General features: G+C 39.6%; 1 protein-coding gene across 10 annotated transcripts in view; it reads left to right on the forward strand.

The window, feature by feature from the left end:
• PALM2AKAP2 (PALM2 and AKAP2 fusion) overlaps positions 1 to 16,063 on the forward strand; it is a 480,648-nt gene that overhangs the window by 344,932 nt on the left and 119,653 nt on the right. For all 10 annotated transcript variants that reach the window (XM_081790931.1, XM_060609057.3, XM_060609059.3 and 7 more), the window contains one exon: positions 8,093 to 8,178. In XM_081790931.1, the coding sequence (XP_081647057.1) occupies positions 8,093 to 8,178 (86 nt within the window). The remainder of the gene's footprint in view (positions 1 to 8,092; positions 8,179 to 16,063) is intronic.

A 16,063-nucleotide genomic window follows, 5' to 3' on the forward strand; every position in this document is an offset into this window, starting at 1 on the left:
TCTCCCCCATACCCCACTCTGAAGCTCTGATCCCTCCAGCCTGGTGGCCCAAAACCCACACTTCTCACTTCACAGACCCCAGCAGAGGCTAACTGGGTATGAGGCCCAGTCCCTGCCCACAAGTGTTTACAAGCTGGTTGATAAGGGCTCTCTCAGACATCAGTGATGAGCCGATCGATACTGTTAGGAAGACACACTTCAGGGCTTTCCCTACCCAGGCCCCAGTGAGTGCCCCTGATCAGGCCTGTGAGTTCATGGTAGAGGGAGGAGGTGGTGATAATCACTTTGGATACCTCATCAAGGAGCTGGCACTAGAAGTCAAGGCTGAGTCCTGACATCAGCTGTGTATTTAATTTACATGAATTCAAGTGTATATTTCTATCTAAAATAGTGAGAGAAAAATAGACATTTAAATAGTGTCAGGGATTCTGCCTGCTATTCCAGTCTATGTTCCAGTCCATCAGACCCTATGGGTTGCTTGTGGGACAGCCATCAACTTGTCCCCTTCTTTCTTGCTGACCAAGATCCTGTTTTGTTCCTTTGTTCATCCTCCAAATGGCTGTGTACTCAGAGAAGGCTGACCCAGGGGAGGCCTGACCCGGGGTAAATCTTGATTAATTAGCTCCAGGCCAATTTTGATAATTCCATTTACTTTTTCCACAATTGGTTTAGAAATAGACTAATGCTACATTTTTGACCAGTGAGACTTTGGGTGTGTGGGGAGGGTGCTTTTATGGAAGTATATTTACTCCTCCCTTTTCCTGCCTCTGGATGTTTTCATGACACATGGAACTGCTGTGTCCATCTTGGGACCATGGAAAAATGTCAAGAGAATTGCAGAGAGGTCACACTGGGGCCACGAGACCATGAGGCCATGGAGCCATTTAATCAACCAACCACCTCTGGTGCCACACTACCATGAGACTTCTTTATCCATGAGTCACTCAATCCTCTATTCTTTAAGCATATATTAAATAGGCTTTTTGTTTACCTGTAGCCAAAAACAACCCCAGTGTGAGGATGACAAGGCAGTTGTTAATCTGCTGTCCCACGGATAGTTTCTCCTTCTTATCCATCAGCCTGTGCATCTCCAAACCCTGAGAAATTCTACAGTTTCCAGATCTGTATTTTTTTGTACAACATGATCCTTAGCACAAGTCAATGGCATCATCTGGTACTTAAAAAGGAAATGGACTGTTCCAAAGCTGGCACAAAAAGTAGCTCTGTTGGGTTTTCTGAAGTATGGTGCTATTTTGGACAGTATGGGAGATTTAAGGAATTTTCAAGAGCAGTTTTGACTGTGAAAGATGAGGTCTTTTGTCTTCAGAACATAAATCCTTCAATGAGATGCAACTAACCTGTGAAATAAGCACTGGGTGTAATGGATACAGGGTGGCTCCGAAAAAGTAGAAAGTGTGATCATTATAGCCTAGTCATGGAGACAAAATTTAAATGGCAGAATTGATTTAGAGAATGGAACACATATTTATCTAAAGAACTATGATGGGAACTGGAAGTTGATGGAGAAGGCAAGTCTGGAAGGGCTCCTTCCTCTCCTAAGGCCGGGCTAGGTTATGCTACTGTAATAAACGGCCCCCAATCCCATGGCTTAAAACAGTATAAGTTTAGTTCTCATTCATCCTACATAGCCGTTGTGGATTGGCTGTGTCTCTGCTTTGCATTATCCTCACTCTGGGACTTGGGCTAACAGAATTGCACTACCTCGAACATTACCATTCACCATGCTGGAGGAGAGTCCCGCATCAGCGATTACACACCTCAGCCTAGAAGTGGGAGATGTGCTGCTGCCCACCACACTCATCAGCTGGAACTAGTCACATGACCACCAGCTCTGAGGAGGCCAGGAAGTGAAGTTCTGTTATGTGTCCACAAGAGGAAAGAACTGGAAATATTTGGTGAGCAGCACCGATGACCCACTTTGTCCAAGATCTATCTAAAATCTATGTAGATAGATGAGCTGGAGCAAAGTTCCATTCTCGTGCATGTTTGGGTCCATATTGACTTGTCTTTCTTTCTTACCCTGCTTTCACCTAGCAACACACAGTGGTTCCAGGGGGTCTAGGTATGGCCAGCGCCCTCCCATACAGTGCTACCCTCTCCCTCTTGGTCTCTTATCTTTTATTTTTACTTTTATTTATTTTTTTAGTACTAACCAGAATCAGAAATAAGTAAGTCACTCAGCGTTCTCTCCTGTGCCATTGGCTACTTCCCCAACAAGCCTTCTTAGCTGCTTGTCCTCTTCTTTGTTTCATCTAGTCTTATCTCCTTTTGTTCAAACACAAAAGCCATGTTGTCTACAGGTTACTATACTCAAGCCCTCATGGCTACCCTGCTACCAGCCCAAATCTCTCAGCTTGCAGATCCTCATGTGTGGCCTTGGCTTCTCCATCCAGACCCTGAACTCAGCCTCCTTCCTTCTGCTTGCACTGCCCTGTCAACTGCACATGTGCTGTTCCCAACAGAAATCAAAGAGGGGCTGTGTAGTTAGTGGAGTGCATCCTATGAATTGAGATCAGAGATGTGGGCTTTAGGAAACTGGATGCTTGGGCTAATGGATTTCTTCATATGACTGTGCAGCTAGGTGAGAAGATGTGTAAGAAGCAACAACTAATTGTCTGAATTTTACTTATTCCTGAAAGATCTTTATAAAACTGTCCCTGGGGCACCTGGGTATCTCAGATGTTTAAGCATCGAACTCTCGATTTAAGCTCGGGTCATGATCCCAGCATCATGGGATTGAACCCCATGTCAGTCTCTATGCTGAGCATGGAGACTGCTTAAGATTATCTCTCTCTCTTCCTCTGCCCTTCTTCTCTGCTTGCTCTCTCTCTCTCTCTCTCTCTCTCTCTCTCTCTCAAATATTTAAAAAAAGAAAGCAGACTGTATAGAAATATAATATGTAAAATAGTATATATGTGTGCATATATATATTAATTATCAAAATTCTTAGGTCTAATTCTTTGTAGAGGTTCTCCTGAAATCAGAGGTGATTGTGCTTACAAAACTGACTAATAATAGAAATACATCAGTCTGGAATGTCTTGTCTGTTGCAGTTATACATCTGACCTTTTAAATGTTTGTGCTATTGTTATAAACATTGGCCTTAGTTGAGTGGAAATTCGTCTCAGGAACTTGGGCAGGAAAGCAGATGTTGACAGTCATTGATAAAATCCTAGAGTGGAAGGATCTCAAACAAGCATTCTAGGCTATCCCCCTGCCTATTTGTGGTGCAACGCATTTACACGTTGGTGGTATGGAGATCACCACTGTGGAAATAGAAGTGGCATTTTCACATGTATAAGCATCCTCCTGTAAAGAAGTGTTGGTCACTTTGCATCTCCAAGTCCTCAGGTAGAGAAGGTCTGCTGCCCTTTGGTGTTCAAATAAAATTTGAACTCTGTCTTGTATATGCAGGTCTAATATCCTGTCCCAGATTCTTATCATCATATCCTCCTCAGATTTCACTTTTGCAGGGAGCTCCCAGGTGCACATGGCCACTCTCTTCCCTCCACCCTGAAGTCCTCATTCTATTTCCACCAAACAACACCAACACAAGACAGTTGTGTAGAACAGCTCTCCACTCAAGGTATGAGACTGAGGGGACTTATGTCATGCCACAGCATGATAAGTAATTTAAAATTGATGTTTAAACATCATGGTTCCCCAAAGTCCTTTTTATCACCCTTGGAAATTTCTTACTGTCAATTCTTGTCCCAGCTTCTTTCAAGTTCTCTCCTTCTTCTAAATGGATATCTTCCTTTTACTCCTACTTCCATGATGTGGGATCCATCATACCCAAATGATCCATAAAATTTCTTTTTCTCCAAGACTCAGTTTTCTCCCTGGAAGGAATTTTGCCTCTAGCTTTTAAATTAGCATTTTCCTGTTTTCACAACTTATTGTTAGGATTAATAACACTTTTAATTAAAATGTTAGGTCTATTTTCTCTTACTCTTGCCATGAAATGATAGGTTATCTAATTTTAACTGTTTTCTTGGAGTGTTTGGCTGGCTTAGTTGGTAGAGCATGTGACTCTTAATCTCAGGGTAGCAAGTTCAAGCCCCACATTGGGTGTAGAGCTTACTTGAGGGAGAAAAATGGATGTTTTCTTTATTGGAGGCTAAAATATTGAGAATACATATGTATTTAAGTTTCGTGTCTCTTTCGTATGGCCATATATCCTTTAATAAAAATTGTTTTGCCTACAAAAGGATTATAGCAGAGAAAAGATTCTTCCCCACATGGGAAAGATATGGGAATTGGAGGTGCCTGGCTGGCTCAGGTAGTAAAGCATACAACTCTTGATCTCAGGGTTGTGAGTTCAAGCCTCACATTGGGTATACAGCTTTCTCTCTCTCCCTCTCTCTCTCTCTCTCTAGATACAGAAATACAGAAATCAATACTTGTAAATGAAATTTCTATACAACAAAGGAATTACTTTTGCATAAAGTTGAAAGTGCTCTATACAAAATGAATTTCATTTATAATTTTGGTTATATATTGTATCTATTAGCTACTATTACAATAATGCTGCTTGACAGATCAGCCTCAAACTCAATAGCTTTTATTGTCATGCATGTGTAGCTGGGCTAGGTGTTGGCTGATTAAGACTTGGCTTAGCTTAGCTCCAAGTGTAGATAGGGTCCAATTCTGCTCCTCATGACTCTCAGTCCCTTGCAGGTCAACTGGGGCATGTCCTTCTCTTGCTATAGCAGAAATGCAAGAGGGAAAGCATCACCATCAAGCATATTTCAAACCTTTGCTTTCATTATGTGCACTAGCATCCCACTGGCCAGAGTAAACATCAGTGGGACAGGGAAGAAAATTTCTCCCACAGTGGGAAAGGAGGGGAATGAATATTTGCTGAAATGATAATTCAAAATATTCTGTGAAGTAAACATCATATAATTGTCCATGCCCAACATCTGTGTCTCTCTGCCAGCCAGATCCAACAGGTGCCAACAGTGGCTTAAACCAAGAGGGGCTATTAGTCTGTTGAATGCAAGGGGTGTCAGGGAAATAATCCATTCATGTGGGAGCAAAGATTGCTCTCCCAGAAACATGCATTTAGGAAAAAGCTAGCAACCTCTTTGTAGCAGTTTCTCTAGAGGAAACCGTAGGGCAGCTCACCAAACTGACCCAATTTCTACATCCTAGTCAGAAACAACTATTTGCACCTTGCAATAAATTGAGCGCATGGATCTTGAGTAATCCATTGTGCATATGTCCTGTAAAACGAGGCTCTCAAGGATCCAGAATATAAAACAATGCAATTGATGCTAATATATTAAAATTTAATTAATCACATATTAGTTTCTTAAAAGTGTCATGAAAAAATCATTCCTGTTCCCATTTGTCCAATTGGTTGGTCTTTACAAAAATGCTAAAGTATAACAGTCTTTCTTGTACATGTCTTTGGTTTCTTGATTGAGCACAGAAGCTGGCAAAGTATATCTTCTTAAAGAATTATTATATTGGGTGCGTGGGTGGCTCAGTCAGTTAAGTGTCCGACAGTGGCTTAGGTCATGATCTTGCAGTTCACGAGTTCGAGCACCGCATCAGGTTCTCTGCTGTCAGTGCAGAGCCCACTTCGGATCCTCTGTCTCCCTTCCTGTCTCTCCCAGGGAGAGCTATGCCCCTCCCTCACTCGCACTCCTCTTTCTCTCTCTCTCTTAAAAATAAATATTTAAAAAAATTTATTAAAAAATTATATCATTTTTATTGCATTAATATAAATTGACACAAAAATCATTATAATACTATACATAAAAATATATAGACTCCTATAATGAATATTTTATGTAACCCCACCTTGCTTAAGAAATCATTCCCCACAACCACACAGTTTGTTTAATAATAACACTATTGAGAAAATTATGGTGATGGCACAATTATTACGTTATACATTGTTGGTGGTATCGTAAAATTGGCATCACTGTTTTACAAGGCGATATGGGAACGTGTGCCATTAGCCTTAACAGTACGCATACATTTTGCATAGGAGTCCTTTTGAAGGATATTATTCGTAAGAAGAAAAGCATTTAGACAAAGTATTCATTTTAGCATTATCTATACTGATGAGAAATTAGAAATGACCTAAATATACAACATTTTAAAATTGGAATATTAAATTTTATTTAAAAATTTTTAAATATATTTTAAATATATTTAAAATATGGAATTAATGGTATACGTACTCAGTGGGTATTTATAGAACTGGTTAAACTGGAAATTTGAATATTGCCTAGCAAAATGTTTTTTTTATTGTGCTAAAATGTATATAACACATTGTAACCATTTCTAAGTATATGGTTCTGTGCGTTAAATACATTCACAAAGTGGTACAACCATCATCACTATCCATCTGGTAAAATACATCTTATGGGCCAAATCTGGCCCAGTGCCTGTTTTTGTAAATAAAGTTTTATTGGAACTCAGCCATGCCCATTTGTTTATATGTTGGCTGTTGACTGATGTCAGTTGGCTGTTTATGTGTTGTCCATTTTGCTCTGTAGTGGCAGCTTGAGAAGTTGCAACACAAATGTCAAGACCACAAAGCCTAAAATGTTTACTATGTGGCACAAAAAATGTTTGCCAGTCCTGATTTAACATAATGCTAGATAATTGAAATTTTGGAATTTAGGCTATTCACACAGGTTTGGAATGAATATTGTCCTTGAGTTACCCTTAGGCAAAATTACTTCTTAAGGAAATCGACAACGTAAGCAAATATTACGCAGCCAATTTTAACCTGTTTAAGAAAACAATCTTTTTAATACTTTAGGCTGTGAGCATTCATATCCCAGCAGGCAGTTATTATACCAATTATAAAATTTGTATCTGCTCGTTAAAGTAGACCCTTAAAAACTTTACTAAGCATTACTTTTTAGCTTTTAGGAAGATGACTCTTGGAGTGCCTGGGTGGCTCAGTCTATTAAGTGACCGACTCTTGATCTAGGCTCAGGTCATGATCTCACGGTTGATGGGATTGAGGCCTATGTCAAGCTCTGTGCTGACAGCATGGAGCCTGTTTGGGATTCTCTCCCTCTTTCTTTTTGTGCCTCCCGAACCCCCAAAATAAATAAATCAACTTAAAAATAATAAAAAATGAAAGACTTTAAAAAAAAGATAACTTTATCTGCAATAAATCTGTTTTTAAAAATATACTTGTCATTACTTCAAACTTTTCCCTAATATAGACCATTCCACCTGATTCACACACATAATTGCATCTGAATTGGTGTAGTTAGGCTATATTGCGTTCATGGGTATTTCTAAATACCAACCCCTGATCTCCTTTTTGAAGTGAAGAGAGCAAAACCTTGTATCTTGTCATGTGTCTACGCTTGGAGATCATCTGGAAGCTTAAGGAAAAAGGAACACTAACATTTATCAAGACTTGGGGAGAAAACATATAGATTTTAAAAGAGGGGAGGTGGATGGGGGATGGGCTAAATGGGTGATGGGCGTTAAGGAGGGTGTTTGTTGGGATGAGCACTGGGTGTTATATGTAAGTGATGAATCACTGGGCTCTACTCCTGAAAACCAGTAATACACTGTATGTGAACTTACTTGAATTTAAATTAAAAAATAAAATAAAAGTGAATGTAAACTTTCGGTCATTTCCAGTATGTGTATGGAATCTAGGGCAGTGAATAATCTGGAGTCAGTTCTATTGGGTGTTGAATTAGATTCAGATGTGTGTGTTTCTGTGTGCTGGGATTCACGTTAAGCCCCCAGTAAGACCTCAGTATGAGGTCTGGATTCTGGAAGAGTTCATTCCAACTTCTTCTCACTCTGGACTGAGGGTAGAACTGTCTATAAGATACAGAATTTGAACAGTGGACTCCAAAGTTGGAGATCAGATAAACAGAAAGGAGCTACTGATTGGCCCCTTTGGAAAGTACACTTTCCCAGTAACTGCCCAGCAGGTTAACTGTGTGGTGCGACATCAGTTTCCTTTATAACACACACAGGATAGGAATGTGCAAAATGTCAGTTAGGTGTCTATCCATGCCAGCTGAATGCATGTGACTCAAATGGCATTTGTTTTGTTTTGTTTTGTTTTCAGGGGTCGGGTGGGAAAGTGTGCTGCTAAAGGGAGACGAGGCAGCCTCAGATGCCACAGAAACATCCAGTGCAGACATGACTATCAAGGTAAGAGATGCTTTCTCTGGTTGGGTTCTCAAAGGGCGTCTCCAGAGGAAAATGAGCCTATGGAAGACTTCTAGGGGCAAAATGAGCACTGCCTCTCAATGCTGCTGGGATTGTCTCTCTATTCACTGGAGCCTCAGTGAGTCAGCCAGACATAAGATTTTCTGAAATTTGGCATCTGGATTAGGAAGCCACCTGAAAGCTAGAATCCAACATGTGAATTCCAGTAGGCTTGTTGCAGGGTCTCTACTGAATATGTACATGTAGGTTGTCTGCAAGTGGCAACCCCATGGGCACAGTGGAACAAATCTGAACATTCGGAGCTGAGAACCCGGGCCCCACTGTGCGTGGTGAAGAAAGGTCAGAGAGGCATAAAGTAGCTTTGATCTTGACTCAAGATTTCCAGTGATGTCAGCGGGAAGGCAGCACATGGCCCACTCCAGCTGGAACACTAATGGCCAAAAGTTTACAAAATGAGTCATCTGGCAATCAACCTAATTATCACTGTTCAAATTAAATGCATAAATTTATAATCATTGCCTAGATTGAAGAATCCATAGCAAAGTGTATCAGACTCAACCACTTGCCCTCTATTACTAGATTAGACACAAAAGAATGGTTCCTCCTTCTTAAAATTCTGTTTATATTTCAGTTAACAGAGGCTGGGAGTAGGAGGCTTTCTAACATTTTTGCTTGAATGACTAGAATTTAAATATATGCCACATGCGAATTTTTCTTTGAAAAACAAAAAGTACTATCTACCCCACCCCACCCCCACCTGTTTAAAGTAAGCTCTAAGCCCAATATGGGGCTTGAACTCACAACCCCCCAAGATTGAATGTCACCTCCTCCATGAACTGAGCCAGCCAGGTACCCCAAGTGGTGTCCCTTTTTATATTGAGATATCCCTAGAGATATTTCACTCCTGGATTTATCAGTAGAGATTGTGCAAAAGAATATACAGGATGAATTTATTCAAGCTTTCCTTTGTAATGTGAAGGCTGGACTTAAATTATCTGTGTTGAAAATGTTAGAGAAAGCAAACAAAAATGCCACAGTGAAATTAAATGAAAGATGGGGTAATCACCTGCTTGGTCAAAAGAGTCAACTAATCTAAACAATTTAACTATCCAGTACTGAAAGTTCATTTTCTTAAAATTATGTTATTATGTTTAGCAGAATTAGCAAGACAATAATATAGATTCAATGGTGTATTTGCGTTTCACTGGCTGTTATTGCAAAGACAGAAGTTTGTATCTATAACCGCATCAGACAGAGAGGGATGGGTGGATGAGCTTGATGGATTTTTATTTGCTATTTTGGAATCTGTCATCATTTTAAGAATTCATTTCTGAAATGTGTTACTAGTGTAGCTGCAGATGTAGTGCAGACATTGAAATGATCAGAGAGACTAGAGTTTGTGTTATAAAAGCAAATGGCATGTTCTGATAGAAGCAAGTCTTGTCCAAGTCCCATTTGTTTAGTTAATTTATTTATGTTGAGAGAGACAGAGGGTGGGAGCAGGGGAGGGGCAGAGAGGGAGAGAGAGAATCCCAAGCAAGCTCTGTTCTGGCAGCGCAGAGCCTGATGCAGGGCTCGATCTCACAAACCACAAGATCATGACTTGAGCTGAAACCAAGAGTCAGGCACTTAACCGACTGAGCCACCCAGGTGCCCCCACGTCTCATTTTCTAAGGTTGCTACTTAATCAGTCCACTGATCCTTGCAACCAGGATCTTGACTGAAGTTGTATTTGGGTCTGGCCAGTTGAGATGTCGTTCTTGATCTCTCCTCTTCTTTAATAAATAGCTGGGAATGTTTAATAAGAACAGAGGATTTTTAGTTCTCAAGAACTGAACCCACCCTGAAGAATGGATACCATACACTTTAAAAAGTTAAGCAAAATAGAAATATATATAAATACACCAATAAATTTTTACAAATATTATTAAGTTCCTCTATTAATGTCAGTCTATTCTCCCTAAAGAATTTGTGAAACTTCTGGTGGATATAACTTAGGGAAGTACTTCTGTTTAGATCTTCTGCTTTGAGTTTCCCAATTATGCAGCAATCATCAATTTTTTCCTTTAGTTATTACTGTGGTTCCTACCCTACACTGCTTTATGTATCCATCCTGTCTTTGTACCCATCCAAAGTACTATTTTTTTCCTGTGTCTGTAAGTGCCTGATGTTCATTAATTAACTACAGACTCCTCATCATATATCTATATGTGTCCCACTATTACTGTTTCTAATAACTACTTTACATATCCTTGCAATATTAGCTATCCCTGTCTTCTGCCCTGGGAAAACAAACTATTCTGTTAAAACTCTAACTACAATAAAACTTGATTCATTGACACTTGCCAAGGGGAATATCAGGAGCAATCATTGTAATAGTTTGGTTTCCTCCATATTGCTCTTTTTATAATAGATGTACCTATCTTCATGCTTAGAAATTTTCTTTCTTAAAATGGTACAAAATTGTTTGCAATGTCATAATTGTCTGAATGTGATTTTGTCTACTACAGGTAACCTTTTAATACTATATCTTAGTTTGAAATGACAAAGTCGTGCTACTAAAAATGGACATGACTCAGAAGAGTGAATTCATTCGTAAATAAACTTCTGTCATTCTGAGGAACATTGAGCTAGGAGCATTTATATTAAAAACACCCTCTAAATACACTGATGTGAGTAGGAACATCATATGGGCCTGCTCAACAATTTTAAATCACTCGGCTTAGTAGGTTGAATTGTGAACCCATTCTTCCCCCAAAAAAGGGATGTCCAAGACCTAAACCCTGGTACTTGTAAATATGACCTTATTTGGGAAATGAGTCTTTGCAATTCAATTAAGAATCTCTGGATGAGGTCATCCTGGATTGAACCAGTAGATCCTAAGTCCAATGATATGTGTCCTTATAAGAAACAGAAAGAGAGGAAACACACCTGGAAAAGAAGGCCATGTGAACAGACAGAGGCAGAGATTGGAGTATGTGAAGGCCCAAACCAAAGAACACATGGAGCCACCAGACAAGCTGGAAGAGGCAGGGAAAGATGCTCCCCTAGAACCTTCAGAAGGAGCATAGCTCTGCCAATACCTTGATTTTAAAGTTCTGGCCTCCAAAATTGTGACAGAATAAATTTCTGTCGTTTTAAGCCACCAATTTTGTGGTAACTTATTATGGCAGCCCTGGGAAACAGATATTCTCAGATCTACCAAGAATTGTACCTACTTTTCTTCAGTGCCAATGCCATAGATGCCAAAAACCAATATTAGACACACCCATTACTATTTTCTTATTATACCATGTTCACGTTTTTTTTTTTTTTAATTCAAGTGTAAGTTAACACAATGTTACATTAGTTTCAGGGACACAACATAGTGATTTGACAAGTCTAAATGTTATGTTATGCTCACAAGTCTAGCTACCATCTGTCATCGTACAACACTATGACAATACCACTGACTATATTCCTTATGCTGTTTTTACTTTTGTTTTTTTACACTGCTGCAGGTGATTCTTACGGTCATGCAAGTTGTAGAAAATACTGATCCATGCTTTTTTTTTTTTAATCAATATCTAGGCAAGCAGCAAAACAGAATAAGATATAATATAGGAGCTATCCTAAAGTATAACTATCTTTGTGTTCTTGTGAACAGGCACAGGCTGAAATAGGTTAGTGGTTCTCTTGAAACAAGAACAGGTAAAAACAACTTTAAACAGTGAACATAGTAGGGATGCGTGGCTGGCTCAGTCAGTGGAACATGTGACTCCTGATTTTGGGGTCATGAGTTCAGGCCCAACACTGAATATAGAGATTACTTAAATAAATAAACTAAAAAAAAAGTGACCATAATATATCCAAGTGTCCATCAACAGATGAATGGATAAGTTCATTATAAATTATCCCTGTGACTTATTCATTCCATAACTGGAAGGCTATATTTCCTAGTCCCCTTCACCCATTTTGCCCATCCCCCACATCTGCTCCCCTCTGGCAACCATCATTTTGTTCTCTGTATCTGTGGGTCTATTTCTGCTTTTTGTTTGTTTTTTCATTTGTTTTGTTTTTTAGATTCTACACGTAAGTGCAATCATATGGGGTTTGTCTTTCTCTGTTCGACTTATTTCACTTAGCATAGTACCCTCTAGGTCCATCCATGTTGTCACAAATGGCAAGATCCCATCCTTTTTTTATGGCTAAGTAATATTCCTGTGTGTGTGTGTGTGTGTGTGTGTGTGTGTGTGAGATCTATCCATGGACACTTACCATTGTTAACTAGAAGAAAAGGGAACTCATATTCCAGGATAGCTTCTATATTATATCCTATTCTGTTTTTTGCTTGCCTAGACATTGATTTTTTTAAAATGTATGGATCAGTATTTTCTAAAACTTGCATGACTATGAGAATCTCCTGCAGCAGTGTAGAAAACAATAGTAAAAATACAGCTTCCCAGGTTTCTCCTTTCAAAATTCACATTCAGGAGATCTGAGTTTGAGAATTAGCATTTTTAATGAGCACCCCAGGTGACTTTTGTGGTCAGTTTGGGAAAACATTGTCTCAGCATTCAACCGAGGCAGTGTCAGGTATGGCCACATGAGCCCTATCAATGCTCCTGGCTCTCCAGTTCCCAATGAGCTTGAGAAAGGACTTTCCTGTCCCAAACCCTTTGATTCCATTCCTTTTGAACACTGACCAAGGCTTAGACATCTCCTCCTGGCATTGAAGATTTCCTTACTCTAACTGTAATTTCATTTCTAGCCTTGTCTTCCACTGTGTCTCTGTACCCAAACTTGCCATCTCCACCTGCACTATTTGTAGCCAAAGTGATCTTTTCTAAAGACCAACCTGATAACATCCCTCTGCTCAAGCCTGCTGGCCTTTCCATTGCCCTGAGCACCTTAACCAAACTCTGGCAGGTGCTCTGCTTTTTAGAACCCCATTCTTTTATTGACTGCTCCCTTGGTCTTCCTCCTCTCTCTCCCTCTCCTTCCCAATTAACTTCTCTTTATATTCCAGTCTTTGGCCCAAATATTATTTCCTTGAACAGCACTTTCTGACAAGTCTTGTTTGTTACATGCTTTCACTGAACCTAGTACTCCTCCCTAGCCAGTCTCACATAAATAACCACAGAGGTCAATGCAGAATATCTGGTCTCCCCTGCTGGAATGTAATTGCCATAGGGCATGTGTCCCCAGCACCTGGCTGAGTGTGTAGCACATCATATGCAACTGTTAGTATTTGCTGAATGAATAAATCTATGAATGAACAAATGAAGACCAATCTTTATCTAGACTGATTAGGCTGGACTGTTGGCCTTCCCCAAACTTGGTCCCGATGTGCTCACCTCAGGGTCTTTCTCTTGAGGCTCCCTTCCTGCTTTCCCCTCATATGCCACTTTCCTGAGTGTTTTTGTTTGTTTTGCATGTGTTAGAGTCTCTAAATTACAATTCAATTCATTTTTTACCATTCCTTTTTAAAAATTTTTGAAAAAATATTCACCTGTTTTGAGAAAGAGAGAGCCTGAGCAGGAGAGGGGCAGACAAGAGAAGGAGAGAGAGAATCCCAAGTAGACTCTGCACTGTCAGCACAAAGCCTGACACAGGGCTCAGTTTCATGAACCGTGAGATCATGATCTGAGCCGAAACCAAGAGTCAGACGCTTAACCTACTGAGCCACCCATGCACCCCATACCGTCCCTTTATTTTTAAAACACACCTTAATTGAGGTGTATAATTTATATACCATAAAGTTCACACATTTAAGTCTATAATTTAACAACTTTTAAATTTACCAACTATCACTGTAATCCAAATTCATAAGATTTCATCACTTCCATATAAGATCCCTCATGCCCAGTGATGGATAATCTCCTTTCCCATCACAATCCCAAGCAAACACATATTTTCTGTCTCTATAGGTTTGCCTGTTCTGGACATTTCATATAAATGGAATCATATAACATGTAGTCTTTTGTGTCTGTTTTTTTCACTTAGCCTGATGTTTTTAAGATTCATCCATGTTGTGTCCTCAACCAAAATCTCATTTCCTTCAGTGCTGAATGGTATTTCATTTAATGGGTATTCCAGTGTTTTGCTTTGCTTCTTGATCCTTTCCAAGTTGGTAGACTTTTCAGTTGTTTCCACTTTTTGCCTATTATGAATAGTGCTTCTGTGAATGTGCAAGTCTTTGTTTGCATGGACCTATGTTTTCATGTGTCATGGCTATGGACCCAGGAGTGGAATTGCTGGGCCATATGGTAAATGTATTTTTAACTTTGTGGAGAACTGTTAGATTGTTTTCCAAAGTGGTTGCACCATTTTACACTCCCACCATCAACAGATAAGAGGTTTGCTTTTTTCATATCTTAGTCAACACTTGCTATTGTCTGTGCTTTTATTGTAACCATCGTAGTGGGTGTTGAGTGGTATTGGTTTGCATTTCCCTGATGGGTAATGATGCTCAGTACATTTTCATGTGTTTGTTGGCCATTTGTATGCAGTGAATTTTTTAATGGCTTGATTGCCTTTATTTGCTGAGGGGTGGGCTCTGTTGACAAACTGTTCACCACACACAGCACCCTCTCTCAAGCGCTCCGTCCATGTTTTCTGAGTGAGGTATCCTCTTCCTGACTCGGGGGTGGTGGAGGGGGCTCAACTTACTTTTCCTCTTTAGTATCACTTCCACCGGCCCACCACTGCCCTGGGTGGGGGTGCGGGTTCATCTGTCTCTTTTCTTTCCATTTCTTTCTCTCCCACTTTCTGTCTGGTTATTATTCCTTTACATCTCACCTTTAAAAATGTTTTTAATCACCTTTATTAGCGTATCAGTTTTTTTTATTGTGGTAAAGCATACAAAACAAAATTTACCCCTTTAGCCATTTGTAAGTGTGCAGTTCTGTAGCATCATGCCCTTCATGTTCTTCTGTGACCATAGCCACCGTCTGTCTCTAGAACCTTTTCATTCATTTCATTATTCATCTCCAATTAAAACTCTGTATCCATTAAAGACTTACTTCCCATTCCCTCCTCCCTCCAGCTCTTGGCAACCTCCTCAGTGTTACCTTTTACGTATGATAATATCTAGGTGTCTTCTCAAAGGGAATTTAAATGCATCCTGTTAATCTTAAAAAACCCCATAAAATGCCTAAACCCCAACCTCGCATTTTAATATCTGGTGGGCAAGGCAAGTTAGAAAGGGAATTGCTTTACATATGTTTAAGAGTAGTGTTGCAAATAAAGGACTAGGAAGGTACTTAATGCTAGATTTTAAATGAATTTGCTGGTCCCAGGGCTTCCTTTCTTCTGGGGAGTAAACTGCCCAGCGCTAACGCCTGCCCTGGAAGCCTCTTGGCTTTATTCAGCTGGGTGCATATTCCTAGGAGCCAGAAGTTGCACCCGCTGGGCTATGCATTGTTTTCTTGAATTTTGTTGATTTGATCACTATTCAAAACTACATCAGTCATGTTGAAACTCTATCAATCTATGTTAAAGAAATATCTTCTGAGCAGAAACGATGTGATTTGTCTGCCATTTTAATCAAATATGTACACCAACTAAATCCCAAATGCCATCTGTCCCTTGCCCTCTTGTTCTATACCAAGATGCTGAAAACTTAAGTATTGCAAAAAAGAACACAGAAAATCCTAGCACACCAGAATTTTTCTTCAGAAATAAGCCTTGTACTTACTTACATTATTAAAAGATAAACTGAGACATATTAGAATTTTTAAGAGTTTATTTGAGCAAAAATCAGTTTGAATTGGACAGTGCTGAATCAGAAGTGGTTTGCAAGGCTCCAAAGATGGGAACTCAGGGAGAGATTTTTATAGAGAACAGGCAGAAGCAAAGAAAGGGAATTATTGATTGCCTATAGCTT

Source organism: Panthera onca, chromosome D4, assembly GCF_046562875.1.
Source record: "Panthera onca isolate mPanOnc1 chromosome D4, mPanOnc1 haplotype 2, whole genome shotgun sequence".
In the NCBI taxonomy this organism is placed as follows: Eukaryota; Metazoa; Chordata; class Mammalia; order Carnivora; family Felidae; genus Panthera; species Panthera onca.